Raw genomic sequence first — 16,160 nt, 5'->3', positions numbered from 1 at the left:
CCCTCGGCTCCACACCCGCGCCCGGCTGGCGGAGCTCCCGGGGGAGAAGGTGGAAGGCACCACGAGGGCGCGGAGGGGGTGTGGGAGGCGGGGGGAGTGGGGAATGCGGCAGCCTGGCCCCCCCGCGACCAGCCCAACCCCCCGCCGCCCCCCCTCCACCTCCAACGGAATGGTTTGCTCCGAGCGCCCTATTTAATCCCCGCGACTGCAGCAGCGCCGGCTCCCTCCCGGTCCCCGCCTCGGCCCCGGGCTCCGAAGCGGCTCCGGGGCGCCCTGTCGGTCAGCGTCGTCGCCCACCCCCTGCCCAGCCCCAGCCCCCGGGGACCCAGGCTCGCCAGCGCGCGGCGGGGAGCCGGCCGGGACGCGCCATGGGGGGCCCCTCCGCCCTGCCCCTGCTGCTGCTCCTCGCCTGCTGCGGGGCGCCCGGTGGGGCCAACCTCTCCCAGGACGGTGAGTTTGGGTGGGGAGGGGGAGGCGCTGGGGTGGGGGGATGCCGGGGCGGGGGCTCCGATCGCAGCGGGGCGGGGGGAGCCTGTGGGCTTTGTCTAGAAGCGGGGTTCCAGTCGCCGCCGCCGCTGGACCCGGGTGGGTCTGCCCGGGCATCCGTGTCGGTGTGGGGCTGGGCTGTGCCGGCTGTGCACCTGCCGTAAGCCTCGCCTCGCTGTCTGCGCGTGCACCGGGGCTCGCTCTGCTCGCAGCAGCCCGGGCTCTGGCTGTGCCTCTGTCCGTGTGCGTGTGTCTGGGTGTGCGCGTCTGTGTTGGTGTCTGCCTCTGCGTTTCTGTGTCAGTATCTGTGTGTATGTCTGTGTCAGTGTGTGTTGGGGGCGGAGTGAGATCTGTCGCCGGTTCAGTCAGGGCGTGTGTCGGGGGTTTGTGTATGTGTCTGGAAGGGCTGGATAGCCAGTGCAAACCCCCAAACTGCTGTATGCAAACATCGCTCCCCCCGCCCCGCCCGCCCCCACCAGCGGCGCAGCTCCGAGTGGGCAGGGAAGGGGGCCTGGGTGAGGCTGCCGAGGGGGGCGTGGGCAAGGAAGGGGGGGGGGCTTCTCCTTGGAGCAAAACAACAACACAGGGCGGGGGGGGGGGGGGCCAGGATGGCAGTATCCCTAGCGGTGGCAGCAGCTGGGAAAAGAAACCCAGACAGGAGCGGAGGAGGGGGGGGAAGGTTGGGCAAAAGGAAGGATCAAGATATTTGGGAAGGAGGATGCCGAGGAAAGCCAAAGCTGTCCTGGGCTAAGCTCTGATTTTGCCAGATTTGGGGGTGGGGTCGCTCGCCTGGTCCCCTTTGCCCCAGGTGGGAACTCAAACCCTCTTGGGTTTGTCGGGGAGGAGACAAGGAAGAGAGTGGGGGGAGCAGGGAGGCGGGGCCAGGGCGAGGGGACTTGGGGAAGAGCCCCTCCCGCCCCGGACCAGGCTATGTAGGTCAGCGCTGTGGGGGCCCCTCGGTTTTCTTAAAGGCTGCTAACGGTTCATGGGGTGGCAGGACACAGTTTGTAGGGAGCCCAGGAAGGGAGCGGCGGCTCTGAGCCTCAGGTCCCCAGAGGAGGGAGGGCAGGCAGTAGAGGGACTAACGGAATGCATCGCCTGCTCTTCTGCCCCCACCCCCAGTCGGAGGAGGGCTGGGCTGCCTTGGGGGAGAGGGGACAGGACCTCTGCGGAGCAAAGGGATGTGGGGAGAGTGAGGGAGAGGGTGGTGGCTATGCCCGGACAGATGCCAACGAAAAACAGAAAGAACCGCAGGGGAGGAGAAAGGGGAGGCGGCTCCTGGGCTATGGACCCAGTGGCCAGCAGGGATGGGCATAGGGCCAGGGCGGGGCGGGGGTGGAGAGGGGAGGGGTTGAAACTGGGGAGGATGATGTAAAGAATTTCATCCGAAGAAAACAGGCGGAGAGCCAGGGTGCCGGAGGAATAACTGCTCCGTCTCCCCTGACCTCCTCCCCCAGCCCTGTCTCCATCCCTGTAAAGGAGCTTCTGTTGGGATGAAGACGCTGGGGATCCCCTCCCTGTAGCTGGCTGGCTGACTCCTTCCAGGCCGTCCCCAGCAACACCCCAAAGGGAGTCCCCACCCCAGTCACCACAGAGACAGCAGCCCCTCCCCTCCGTGGAATCCCCCTTCCCCAGAGAACTGCAGTCATGACCCTACTCACTGAGGAAGTGAGGAGAGTCCCAGGGGCCAGCGAGATGCAAGGCAAGGAGAGACTGCTGGTTGTACATCTCAGTAATGATTCTCTACTAGGCCTTGACTTTCAGCTACAGCCGCTGGATTTCTCATCTCCCTGGCTGCCTTCAGCATAGGCAGTGTGACCCCAAACTCCACCTGTTCAGTAGTGGGGATGGATGGTCCCAGCCTGGGGCCCTGAGTCACCCCAGAAAGCTGGGAGCTCTTCAGCTCTAGGACATAAACATTGTAGATCAGGGTTACTCTGTATATAGCCAAGTATTCCTCTAGGACATAAACATTGTAGATCAGGGTTACTCTGTATATAGCCAAGTATTCCTTCACCAAACACAGTATTATATCTTGGGCCTTGATTCGGGAGCCGGGCATTACTTAGGTGTCGGGTTGAGAGGAAGAGAAACCCTCTGCCCTCTCATTTATAAACACATCCCAGCAGTGCTGGAGGGAAAGAGTGTGAGGCACTAACTTGGGAATGGAGAATTTCCAGAGCAGAGGGGAGAGGTCAGGAAGTCAGAGATGGGGAGGGAGGTCTGCTCCCAAGGAAGAGTCAGATGAAGCCTCCTTTTCCTTGTAGAGTGTTATCTGTCTGGATAGTGGACATATGTCTGATGAGCAATGTCTTGGGACTTACTGGTGTACAAGACACACAGCCACACACAGTCTTTACCTAAATTAATTCCACCTCTTAATTTCTGGACCTAAAAGGGCCAGCTCTGAAGCAGGAGGGAGTATTTCAGCTCTGAGGCTCATGGGTGGTGGTCTTGATGACCGTTCTGACCAGGATCATGCAGAAGGTGGGTGCGGTACCCCTGACGTGACCTGGGTCCCCTGGCAGAGGGCAAGGCCGTGTATTGTCTCCCTGACAATGTTTGCCCAAAACGAGATGCAAAGAAAAGCATGAGCACAACAGGCCCGAACACATGGAGGCTTGAGTGGTCTCGGGTGTGTGGTGGAGTGGCTAGTTCCTCGCAGTGCGAGCGAAACAAACGTCAGGTGCTCCTGGGATACAGAGAGCCCTGGAGGAGAGCACATTTTGAGGGTTCATAAGGCTGAACAGGGACTGAGAGGCTGGAGAAGGGCGGGAAATACTATGGGAACCTGACCGTCCGTGCTGTAGCTGGAGGCCCAGGACCTGTTTGCCCATTCAGTTTGCCACCTGCCCCTTCCCTCTCACATTTCCCCACTAGTCCCGGCAGAAGCTGGCAACCCCCGGGTTGGTAGGTAGGAACCCCATGAACTTAATGTGTTCTATGGTGATCTCTGAGAAGCAGCTCCATATTCAACACGGTGACCAACCTTCCTTGGGCTCCTCCTTCTCCAGTCATTTCCAGAACCCCGGGAGCTGAGCGAGTGTAGAGCTTGGGTGAACAGCCTGACTTTGCTTCAGCCTGTAGCAATTTAACCTTGCACCGCACGGCCCCACACACGAATATCTTTCCCTTTCCAGTGACCTTCTGTCCACTGCCATCCATTCTTCAGCCCCCTGGCCAGGTGCCCAGTGTAGAGCTCATGCCCAATGTGCCGGAGAAGTCCAGAAAGCATTCACTCCAGAGCTGCCCACGGGTCTGCTTGGCAGACCTCCTCCATCCTGCTTCTTCCTCCCTGCAGCCATAACCGTTCTGTCCCTGTTCCCATGCTCTCCTCTAGTACAGCTGTAGCCCTTGGGAAGGATAGACATGCGTTTCCTGGCACTGAGAAGTTGAGGCCTTCAGGGAGAGGCTGGTGTGGCAGGGATCTATGAACTCCATGCAGGACCAGTCTATCTGATGAGGGCTCTAAGCTGTGGCATGTCCACTGGCCATCCAGAGTCCCACCAAGGGCTCTGCCCCAAGCTCTCTCTGGCACTAGGCAGCACTGCTGGTCAAAGGATTTTTTTCCAGGACTAGGACAGTGGTTTTCTCACTTTAAGTTTTGAAGATGTGAAATTCCTTTATCACATAAGAAAAACAGATCAAAGGAGAATTGTTCTTCTTGAAAGAGAGAAGAGAGACCTGTGGCTCTTTCACCCTTCTTCCTATCTGCCCCCTCCACTCCCAACAATCTTGACACCCGGGTGCTCTGCTACACACAGCTTGAGGTCCTCTGCCCTCGCCTGACAGCAAGGAAGCCTGCCCACTGCCCTCAGATGCTCTCTGTCCTTCTTCTTCCAACTGAGGAAGACGAGGTCCAAGTCTAATTTCAAGAGTGCCTTGCTGGAGACATTCCCTCTTCACTTGGAGAGTGACTCACAGTCCTGCAGCCATAAAATTTCACAGATGGCATCTTTTGGGTGTGCTGGTCACTTTGCAACAGCAGATTGGGTAGTTGTGCCATTGTTCTGTAGATCTTGAGATCTGATGTTGGTACTCCTCACCGATAGTACTTTCTTATAGTCCACATACCCATGCAGAGGGGGATTAAAAGCTGCTTGTCCTTAAGTCACATGCTAGGACCAATATTTTCACAGTTATCACTAAAGAGATAAATCCTCGGGGAGGATTGGCTGTGAGGCATGACATTCTTTGTTGTTTCCTGCTTCAGTATATTGCTCTATGATCCCTACTCTGTCATCTGCTTCTCAGTAAGGGAATGTCACCTAAGGATGGTGACCTAGGATGCAGATTCTCCATGAAAGCAACTGGCGGCCTGGACTACCTCCTTACTTGACCAGTGAATGAAACATCCCCAAGGCATTAGAAAGTTTTGGTAATTATATTTCCCTCTCTCATTTTTCATGTTAAAATTTAACATTTCCTGTTTAACCACTGGCTATAGGCCCATATACTGGAACATTCTGTTTCCTGGATGAGGTCATGTCCTAGAGGTCTATGCATAAACTCTGAGAACAGCAATCCCCATGGGAATGCTTATAAGAGATAGAGAGAAACAAACCATCAGAAAAAGAGCCCGAAGAAACAAGCCATCCGATATTCAGGTCCCTAAAAACTCAGTCAAATTAAGAAAAAAAAAAAAAAACAAGCAACTATAAAATAGAGAAGAGTTAAGTCTCTGGGACCAAGGACCTGCCTCTTCCTCTAGGATCAGCAGTAGTAATGATTCCTTACAAGGTCAGAACCAGCTGGTGCTCAGAGTTCCTATAATCCAAGTAAAAACCCAATCCAATCCTGTTATAACGAGGAGATCCATCCCTTCTAGCACTGAGAAGCCAGGCCTTCAAGTGTCTCAAAGCTGTTGACACTTTTTGCAAAACAGAGGTTTAGCAAAGCTACATATTCTTCACTGCAGCAACAAGTACTAGAGAGAGAACTAGACTTGTCCCTTTACCAAAATTTATCTAAGTGTAAAGAGACTGACCAAATGTCCCAGCTATGTCATGAACACAAATGCCTTCTCAAGAGGTGTGATCCATTCCTCTTTCCCACGCATGATGAAGACTGGACTGTCCATGGCAATTTGGGGAAGGTTCAGGGCACCCTGACTCTGGCACATCTCACAGCCTATCTGATGGTAAGACACACTTTGGCGTTCTCATGCCCTGGTGTCTCTGAGGGGACACAGGTCTGTGGCACTATTTCCCTCATTAGAGAATACTTTTATGCATAATTGACTGTGGCAAATGAAAAACCCCTCCACCACCACTAATACTCAGGTAATCATAATAATTACTAAGGCTCATGTTGACAAACTCAGTCTGGTGGTTGTCCTCACTTTTTTTTTTTCATTTTATTTTATTTCGTTTCAGTGTTCCAAAATTCATTATTTATGGACCACACCCTGGTCCTCACTTTTTATATGATCTTGGAGATATATATCCATATATATATGTACATATATATGAATGACAGGTTCGAACAAAGTATTTCAGGAGGGCTTTTAGAGCAAGTGATGGGTATAGCACGATCATAACAGAAGTCCTGATGTCTGTGGTTTCAGTCTGACTTTTGGCCAGCTGGATGCCTTAACCCATGATCCCTGTTCCCCTCTGCTTTTTGAGGAAGGAACTGGAGCTCTGAGCTCTCCATGGTGCTAGCCCCCACAGCCACTACAGGTTCTCTTTGCTGCTCTCCGTGGTCCTGCCCTCCCTCCAGACTTCCCAATTTCCACCTTTCCTAAGGTGCATCTCCTTGCCCTCACCACAAACACATATGATCTTGGCTATGATCCCTGACCAGCTCCACCAGGAAGAGGAGACCAAACCTTGAGATATACATATGAAAGGTGCTCACGACCACCTAAACAACTGTAGGAAGGGGACAGAAAGAGCAAGGGACCCTGAGGTTGAGAAGAAGAACTGTTTGAAATGCTCAGGAGACGAGGGCCTACAGTGACCTCAGATGGCCTTGGAAGAACTGGATGTTTTGCCACATGTGGAGTCATAAATGAAAAACAGAACTACAAGTAGTCCTGTTTTAGATTAAGACAGTATTGCTCATACATAGTAGTACCACATCTGCCCTGTAAGTGTGGAACACGTAAATGTGCCCACCTCAGTTTGCTAAGTATGCCCCTCCTAACGCCACCCTGAGCCTGATGACCAACTCAAACTGTCCTGTCACAGTGCTTATTTTGTCTTTTCCCTCAGCCTTAGCAGTGAATACAAAGATCATACATAAAGATGAGATATCTGAATAGATAAGGGAGGAATTTAAGATACGAGAGGCACCAAAACAAATACCGAGACCCTGACTCACATCCCCCATCTTTACAACCATCTTATCCCAGAGGCCAAGTCCTTGGCCAAATCTCAAGAGGTACATCTTTAAACTGGACTCTGCTACTCTTTAGGGGTATCTGCCAATACTGATGATGTCATATGCAGCTAGGAGCAGAGAATGCTCAGCCCCTGCCAGTCTGAGACTACACAACCTGTTCCTCCCATTATGTTGGAACCACACAAGCTTATTGTCCCCTACATGCTGATTTCCCCATATCAATTTCTCAGTAATAGTTCCTCTAGGAGATAACACTGGTGAATGACCTACAACAGGATCTAGTTGGGGAGGCAAGCTTCCAGGATGAATTTCCAGGGCCCCTCTTCCATCTCCTTATGTGAAACAAGGAGAAACTTCATTCCTCAAGGACAGGTAATGGAAGTGATTTATCTCCATGAGCGAGCCTTCAGGAAGACAGAAGTTGGGTTACAGTAACAGCTGGAGTATCTCCTATCTACTCATCTCTCTGAGCCCCCTGTCCTCCTGGGCAGCAGACATGTTTCAGAAAGGATTCTAATGCAGAGCTTCCAATATTTTTTTTTTTCAAAATGTGTATCATTCTTCTGCGCTGAGTTCCTCCCTCTGGGATTCCTTAAACCTCTCTCTCCCTGTCTCCTAGAGATCTCCAGGAGAATGATAAGAAAGCTAAACAACAAAAAGAACTTAAATGTAGTCTTCTCTAAGGATTTATTTTTCCTTACCCCAGCTAGACCTGTGCTAATTGTGTATTGATTGCTAATTATAAGCACCTTTGGTTCATTTACTTCCAGTTCAGGGTCAGGAAGGTCAGATGCATCACCTTGCCCTAAGGGAAAAAAAAGGAACAAGAAATGAAGACTGCTTTCTCGGCCATTCATTTCTAAGCTAACCACTACTTAGCTCTGCACTTCCTTCATAGAATCCCAGATATTAGCTAGGCAGAGTGGGGAACCAGTACTTCCAATACCAGATTTCATTGTGAATATGCAAATCCTGGCTTCCTAAACTTATTTGTCTTCTTCTGTTACTCCGATTCTTTGCTTCCAATCCTGATTCTAGAATTCCAGCCAAAGCCTCATGGTAAAAAGCTTCAGAGAGTGAACTGGTTTCTAGAGTGTCTGACTCAAATACCTGGTACTTCTTAGAACCCCAGCAAGACTCTCATAATTACACTGATGATAAGTAACTTGAGACTTAGCATGGCTTAGGTCAACCTCCGAAGAGCCTAGAGCCAAGTTCTTTCCTTATTATGGAACAAGGGGCCAATTTTGCCATCTGCTCCTAACCAGTTGTCCCTCAGCAAATGCAAAAATGACAGTAGGACAATTGTATTCATTCTTACTAACTCTTACTCTAATTCCTAAGGCTGAAGTCTCTCCAAACACATATTATGTGTTTTCTCCTCTGATCTCTATTCTGTCATCTCAATCAAATATAAAAACCACCACTACTAAGCCCGTGGGCCTCACATATTCTCATTTATCCTCAATTACTGCTTCATGCCAGCCCTCTTCTGGTTTCCAAGCCCTGGAGTCCAGTGTCAGTGACAGATGGCCTGAGCCTCAGCCCTTGGGAGGAGAGAGGATTCTGTCCCTCTCCTGGGGAGCTTGAGCAGAAGAGAGAGCCTAAATTCTGCTTTGGGGAGAATCTCTGAGTTTAAGCCATATGGTTTTCTGGAAGTAAGGGGCTCTGACTAATAATGGGCTGCGGAAAAGGGCTCTGTATCTGGGTCATAAGAAAAGCTGTGTTTGTGTCAGAAAAAAATAAAAACAGAGATACACATAGTGAAAACTCTAGCGTGTGATGTGTGTTGAGGGACACATGTTGAATGAGAAAAAGAGGACAAGTCGCTTGGACTATATGTACATCATGGAGAACAAAAACTGAGTATATACCCTCCTCAGAGAAGGGACTCCATGAAGGTTTAAGAAAAGAACAGGAGATCTGTGAGGCCCCGATGTGGGGACCATGAAGTCTGTAGCATGGAAGAATATGTCTGTTTCACAGAAAGTCTCAGCTGCCCCCGGAAGGGCCAAGTCAGGCTAATTGGACAACGTGCCACCCTCAGGAAAACACATTTTTTTTTACGTGAAAAAAGTGAAAGGAAGAGATGAAGTCTGTTAGGACGGAGCGAGGGGGCCTGGAGCAGCGTGGGTGTGCACAGCCGAACATATCTGTCTTCATGTAATTCTCCTCGCGGCTGCCCTGAACCCCCCGGCCACACCTGACTCTCGTGACGCAGGAGGGAAACAGTAGAACCAGAAGCAGCAGAGATGAACCCTTGCTTGCCTGACTTCAAACAAGCGAAACTCTTCCCAGCATTGTTACCCCCACACCAAGCCAGTGGGCTGAGGCATCTAAAGTAGGACTTTAGCGCCAAGGAGAGTACGAGAGCCTGCGGAGAAAGGGAGGCCGACCCTGCGCCCCAGCAGCCTGAGGCTCCGCAGCCCAGACAGGGCCCCTCAGGGAACCCGCTCTTTACCTCTCGCCCATGCCCCCTGCTACCTTACCCATCCCCAGTCCCTCCTTTTCAGCAAACGTTCTGTCCAGGAATCTGGTGGAATTCTGCTTTCGTGTACTCCCCCTGCCTCTGTTAGGTGTCCTTTCCCATGTATGTTCCAAGACGGGAGATTTTTCCCCAGTTCTATTCCACACGTGTGAAAGCAGAAAGGAAAACTTAGGGGAGGGGTATGAAGTGCCTGTCGCTGGTTCAGGGGGACATCTCAGAGTTCAGACAAAGCCCGGCTTCCTGACTCCCGCATCAGCCTGCAGACCCCCGGGTCCCACCTGCCCTGATGTCTGCGTGCGTGAGCGTGTGTAGGAGAGGAATGAGGAGCTGGGCTAAATGGACGCTCCCAAAATGGCTCAGAGCTGCTCTCCAGGGAGTGATGTCATGCCCAGCCTTGCAGGCTTACCTGAGCAACAACGGGTGAGACAGCCCCCTGCACAGACCCGGGCCGCTCTCCCAGCAGCTCCTCTCCTCCTCCTCTTTGTTCTGCCTCATTCCCTCCCAGCCTCTTAGTCGGGAACACTAGATGCTTGTCCCCAGGACACAGCCCAGTCCTGCAGGGAAAGAGCTCAGCCTGGGGAGGGGCTCTTTGGGGATCAGAGACCTTCCCCTCTGCCTCCCAAATGCAGTTCTTGCTACGAGACAGTACTGGCTACAGAGGGGCTTGTTTCTGCTGGGGGCCAGCCCGGGGCTCCCTCCCAGTGCTCCTGCACCGAGAACACTGACTCAATAGCAAATCAAAGCAACAGCTGTCCCCACCTCCTTCTCCGCCACCCACTTCCCAGTCTCCGCTCCTTGGAATCTTAACTAAGTCTCTGAGGGGCCCCCTCAGCCTACCACAAGCCCACTTCTGCCTCCAGATTTTTCTCTCTCCTGAGCTCAAGAATAGGACATGCTCCTCTGCTTTTTCCTCTCTCGGAGCTGTCCCCCTCCTCATGGCCAGCCCGGCATCCCGCCACTCTCCACCGCCAGAGGCCAGCACACGTGTGTGCGCACACAGCCTGTCCTCAGCCAGCCTTTTCACAGCTAAGGGCAGGGAAGTGCCTTCTGCCTCTTGGTGTCCCCTCTGGGGAGACGTGGAAGCAGCCAGTAAGGCCCTGAGTCTGTGAAGATGCCATTCCTCACAGCCGCAGGAGCTCACACCTCGTCTCATCCCACCTCTAGCCTGCCTGGGGTTTAGGAGGTTTCCCTGCTTTGAGGTCCAGGGTGGGGGACCTGCTACCATCCAGAGGGGGGGAGCAGAGAGGGTAGATGTCACAGAAAGTAAAATCACACCAGCTGGTAACTTCACCTCTCAATCCCTTGGCCCACAGGACTGCAACCAAATGACAGTAACCACTGGGGACGGGCTTCTAACCATGGGTTCCACCGGCTGCCTGTGTGACCTTGCCCAAGGGCCTCAACCTCTCGGAGCCCTGGTTTTTCTTCTTTAAAATGAGATTTGCACTAGATGTTACTTTGGGTTTGCATCACTTCTCAAAGTCTATGCTTCTAAGAATGATAGAGGAGAAAATATTTTGGGGAGGATTAGACATAACAGAAGGAAGAAAGGAATTACTATTTGCTAAGAGGGTCAGAAAGGACATGGATTCCGTCCTCTGTGTGAGAGAATCAAAAGGATTTTAGGATTAACTACCTCCGGCCATTAGGGGTCAGTAGAAAATGACCAGATGAGTTTTAGGAAATATACAAAATGTATTTATTCATGACATATTAGAGTTTGGTACTTTTTGCTAACATTTGGGTAAGACAAAACATTTGGAATAATGAAGTTTGCTTTTGGGGTTTTGGGGAGTTTTTTTTGTTTGTTTGTTTGTTTGTTTTTTTGCTTGGTTCTCTTTTTTTTAGTGAAAAGAGGGTTAACACACAGATAAGCTTTTCTTCTTAACCGCAACCTCACGCCCACCACAGGCGAGCTAGCCGAGGAACCCAAAGTTCCCTCCTCCTCATTCAGCCTGGAAAAGCTTAGCCACACACCATTCCAAGCCCAGGAAACAAAAGCCTTTCATTTTCAATGACCTGCTTAGGATGGAACCAAAAGGCATCTGCCAACGTTCAGTAATAAACCTGTTGGAGCCTGGACCAGCCCCTTCCAAACCTAAATCTCTTGGACTATCGACTAGTGTAGGATCCCTGGTTCTGCAGATCTGAACCTCTTGGCCACGCTTCAACAGGCCACGGGGCAAGTCAGCATAACAGGCACTTCTTCTAGTGAAGGTTCTCTTTCTCACTCTGTTTACCATCTATTTTCACTTATATCCTGCATGCCTCCTGGGACAGTACAGCAAGGCTGAGAGAGTTGTGCCTTCTGGGCCCAAGAGGCTGCTGGGAGCCAGAGGGAAAGGAGGTAAACACGACTCCAGGAGGAAAAGCCAGACGGCAACAGAGAGAACGGAGGGAGGAAACAAGCAATGGGGTCTCAGTGGCCCTGCCACAGAGAGGGTGGACGGGAGGCCGAGGTGACGAGGCAGGCTGCTGGGGCGTGACTGAGCTCGGAAGTCCCACAGGAACCATGAGCTGGAGCATCCCTGAGCTCAGCCAGGTCACCCTTTAGGCGATCCTGCAGCCTGGGCGGGGACAGAGGCCGATCCCAGTGGAGCCACAGAGAGAGCAGGAAACATACCTGGAAAGACAGAAAATCCCAAATTGACAAAACTCCCACCTCTCATGACCCCAGCTTTTGTCTGACTGCACTATAGTACAGAGAGAAAGAAAGAGGGATTGAGAGCTCGGGGGAGGGCAGCGTTCAAAAGGGACAGAAGGTGGAAGTAAGAGTTTTTCGACACTCAGGCCCTCAGTGCCCCAGACAAGAACCACCACAGTAACATCAGCAGAAGTAGCGTAATTCCCGGCAGCACACAAGGAAGTGTAAAAGTATGAAACAAATTCTTTTTCAATCAGGGTGTTGTGCTCTAAAGTCTCTCGGGTCAAAGGGACTCCCACCAGATCTCAGAGTCAGCATCTAAATCAGGACCCGCACAGGACTGGCCCACCTTCCTCCAGACACAGAATCGGACATTCACTGTTAAGCGTGAGGCTCTGGGCACACAGCAAAGGTCCAGGGGCTGAGTTCTAAATCTGATTTTGCCAGACCCATTCTCTTCTGGGTGTGATCCACACGTACACAAGGATTCACGAGTAGCTCAGGTCAGGGAGGAACCCGAGAGAGATCCCCTGGCCGGGACGCCTCGCAAAGGGTGTGGGTAAATGAACCTAAAAGTGGGTCCCTTCAGTATTCTGGGCCACAGCCCCCAGTGTGTTTTTCCCTTGGAGATAACACTCCTCCACCCACCTGTCATGGTAGTCGTGAGGAATAACAAGTCGGCTGGGATGAAGAATATTTTTAACCGTGGAGTTAGAAATGCTGACTCATCACATCACCATCACCATCATCATCAACTCCTACTCAGGGAGCTGGTTTTCTCTAGTCAGGAAAGCGAAGCTCCGGACCCAGGTGTCTGCAAGGCCGGCAGTGGTGACCTAGGAGTGCTTCATCCCTGTCCCCTCACCCCACCTGTGACCCTGTTCACGGGCCTCAGGGCAACGCACCATAGATTCCCAGAACAGACAGGGCAGGGAAGACAAGAACCGAGCCATCGGGGCTCATACTGGCCCATTCTCTTAGGCTTCCCTCCTAGCATCCCTCAGTCAGGAGACATCCTACATTGCCATTCATTGGTGTCGCTCTTTTATTTATTCAATAAATATTTATTGAGCGCTTACGCTTTGTGAGGACAAGTGTTATGAGTGAAAACCCGAGTCACAGGTAGCACTGCGCTCCAAGGACATGCTGCTCAGTCCCCAGTTCCCACCTCTGCATGGGTGGGGGAAAAGGCTACTTTGTCCTTTAAAATGCCCGGAGTCCTAAAGATACTAGAACCCACGGGTAAATAAACCAGGAATTAAGAAACCCCCAAGGCAACTGAAGGCAAACAAGACACTCTTTTGGTTTTCAGCCCAGACACTGGAGTCCCATGAAAACGTGAGAGGATTCTGTTGGTTTTAACTACACGCATCTGCTGCTTGGTTAACAGAAAAGTCCCCCATTGTAAAGCTCTTGGGGGTAAATGAAGTATCCCCCAGAGGTATAGATGAAGCCACATGAAGAAATCCAATTAACAAGGAAATTCAGCGGGTGTAAGCCATCCCATCACCACACAAGCCCCCATTCCCAACTTGCTACATTGTTACATTGATCATTTTACAGATGAGCCTGTGAATGTTGTTTCGTAGCCACCCCAACCAGCAATGAAGGAAGGAATCTTGACCCCTAGAACCCCTGTTCTCCCCCCTACACACACACACACACACACACACACACACACACACAGAGGGAGACAGTGCAGCAGAGATGTGCATGAAGTCTGTCTGGGCTCTGAGGTCAGAGGGGTCTAAGTTTGACGACTGTCCCATCCCAACATTTACTGGCTACGTCACGTGGATGAATTATTTAACTTTTCTGAGTCCTCGCCAACTTATCCTTAACGTGCGCATGATAATACCTGTTCTGGATAATGATTATAGAGCACCTAACTTGGGCTTTGACGCACACAAGGTGATCAATAAATATTGATTCCCACCCTGTTGTAGCTCCTAGAGCTTCAGCCTCAGGATGGCCTACCCTCTCCTTTGTCCTACTGCTGCCTCCTCCTGTTTGGTTTGCTGGTCCCTCTCAAATGGCACAGGCTGAGCCTAGTTCTCACAACAGAAGACGCTCAGCATCTTGGATTCATTTATTAAATATGTATTTATTATGCCCCTCCCTTGTGCAGTGTGCTGCATTAGAGTCAATGCTGGATACGGAGATGAATCAGATATCAACCCCACCTGTGGAATCTTTATAGTTAGGAGGGAAGCCAAACTTCCTTTACCGCACAGAGCAAAGCACAGCTTAAGGATAGTAGATCAAGTGTTGCAACTCAGAGAAACCAGAAGCTCGTTCCATCTGGGACAATTAAGGAAGACTTCTCGGAGGCAGTGCCACAGAGGGTAGGCTTTAAGCACTGGTGGGGCTTGGATGTATGAAGATAGGTGGAGGGCATTATCAGCAGGGTTATGGTAGGAAAGGGTATGTAGGCAGGAAAGCCAAGGGTTTATAGAAAACTCAGACTGGCATCATGCCTGGGATATGGGTAGGATGAAGGAAATACAAAGCTGGCAATCACAATGGCATCAGACTGCACAATGGCATCAGACTGCCTAGGATCTCGAAGGCCAGCCCAACACATCTGGGTATTATGTGCAGGCCATGGGATTCAGTGAAGGCTCAGAAGCAGAAAGACCATAAGGCCCATTTGAATAGAATCTCTTCACTGCTTTTCCCTATGATTAGCCTGATTTCTACCCCCACCCCACCCCCCACAACATACACACACGAGGGACTCTGTGGTCCAGACTGCACGGCCCTCCGGTGTCCCTGCCTGAGCAGAAGGTCAACTGTGTCCACTGCAGAAGTGTCCGATGCCACCCTTTCAGAGGGCTCCTGAGCTTTCCTGTGCAGCTGGAGGGCTGATGTCATAAATGAACAGCACGATCTGAACCCAAAGTCACAAGGTCTTTGCAACCCCGATCATAATTTCTGCTATTTACTCATGTTTCTGTTAATAGCATTATAATCTCTTGTCCACTGCTGGGGGCCATTCTGAATTTATCATTACAGGTGCACAATGCTATAAGAACAGTGAGGAAACTATCAGGCATGCTAATAGTTCTCAAGAGAGGACACGAGATCATAAGTAGTTTTCAGAACTAGAGGGAGAAATATCACTGCAGCGGGGGAAAAAAAATACCCACAGTTATATGTTCACCTGCTTAAAACGCTACAAACCAGACTGAGTTCCCTGGAAATCTACAGACAATGTAGGCCATTTATTGGAGAGTATCGGTTTTAATTCTCGGTTCCCTCATCTGCACCATTCAATGTGGTTTGAATGGCCTACCTTCCCATGTCCCATATTCATCCTACAGAGGAGGAGAAAATGCCAACGAAAGCAAAAGCCGGGAGGAGGGGAGAGACGGAAGAAATAGAAACAGGGGGAACACCAAGGGAAGGCAGCAAAAAGCACAGAGGAGAGAAGGAGCAGGAGACGAAATCCGCGCTGCCGTTGGGCAGATCCATCCGCTGCCTGACCGCGAGCACGCCCAGCACCGCACCAGGTGTGTCTGAGTGAATGACCGGAGCCAACTTAACGCACCAGGAACCCGATCTGCCCTAAGCGCTGAAGCTACGAAGCTGAAGAAGGTCAGGCCTCTGCTCTTCACCAGCTCAGAGTTTAGATGGGGAAACTGATCAGCAAACAAGTGGACAGCCGCACAATGGGCAGAAATGCCACACGGAAGAAAAAGGACCTGCCGGAAAAGCTTTGAGAGCCCCCGGGGGAGAGAGAAAGCGGATCCTTGAGAGGTGTGCTGTTTGTGTGCCTCTAGGTAAGCCACAGGACCTCTCTCAACCTCATCTCTAAAAAGCGATTGTTTGGCTGCCCGTCTCTCAAGGTCGTTTCGTCAGCCAGTGAACCGGTGGCTGAAGGTCCGCCCTGCAAACTGAAAAGTCCTGTGCCAAAGTTTCAGAGGGCTCTTCCCTCGGCTCACCTGAGCAAAGGCCTGTTGTGCCCACTGCACACAGCACCAGGACTGGGGGTGGGCACCCGAGCACCCACTCCTCTCTGGCTTCTCCTTGTCCCTCTAGCACCCCAACCTGCCTTTCCGCCCCCTCGGTCCAAGCACCCACAAATACACAACCTGGAGAAGAAGATGAAACACTCACCAGCATCAGGTTGCCTCCAGCCTTGAAGTCCGGGGAAGGCAGCGGGCAAGGGCCCGGCGCGGGCTGGGGTGGGGTGGG

The 16,160-nt window shown here is 51.6% G+C and overlaps 1 protein-coding gene across 3 annotated transcripts in view; it reads left to right on the top strand.

The window, feature by feature from the left end:
• The first annotated feature begins 205 nt into the window (after window positions 1–205).
• The window catches only part of CADM3 (cell adhesion molecule 3), a 29,587-nt gene continuing 13,632 nt past the window's right edge, over window positions 206–16,160 (top strand). The window contains exon 1 of one of the 3 annotated variants that reach the window (XM_059145780.1): window positions 206–450. In XM_059145780.1, coding sequence (XP_059001763.1) covers window positions 369–450 — 82 coding nt within the window. In that variant the 5' untranslated portion in view covers window positions 206–368. Of the gene's footprint in view, window positions 451–15,560; window positions 15,746–16,160 lie in introns of those variants that run through there. The other 2 variants (XM_059145782.1, XM_059145783.1) reach the window with 2 other exon arrangements.

The sequence above is a fragment of the Mustela lutreola genome, chromosome 14, assembly GCF_030435805.1.
Source record: "Mustela lutreola isolate mMusLut2 chromosome 14, mMusLut2.pri, whole genome shotgun sequence".
NCBI classification, from domain to species: domain Eukaryota; kingdom Metazoa; phylum Chordata; class Mammalia; order Carnivora; family Mustelidae; genus Mustela; species Mustela lutreola.
Note: the sequence above shows the minus strand (reverse complement) of the source record. Positions and strands in the feature narration are given on the sequence as shown.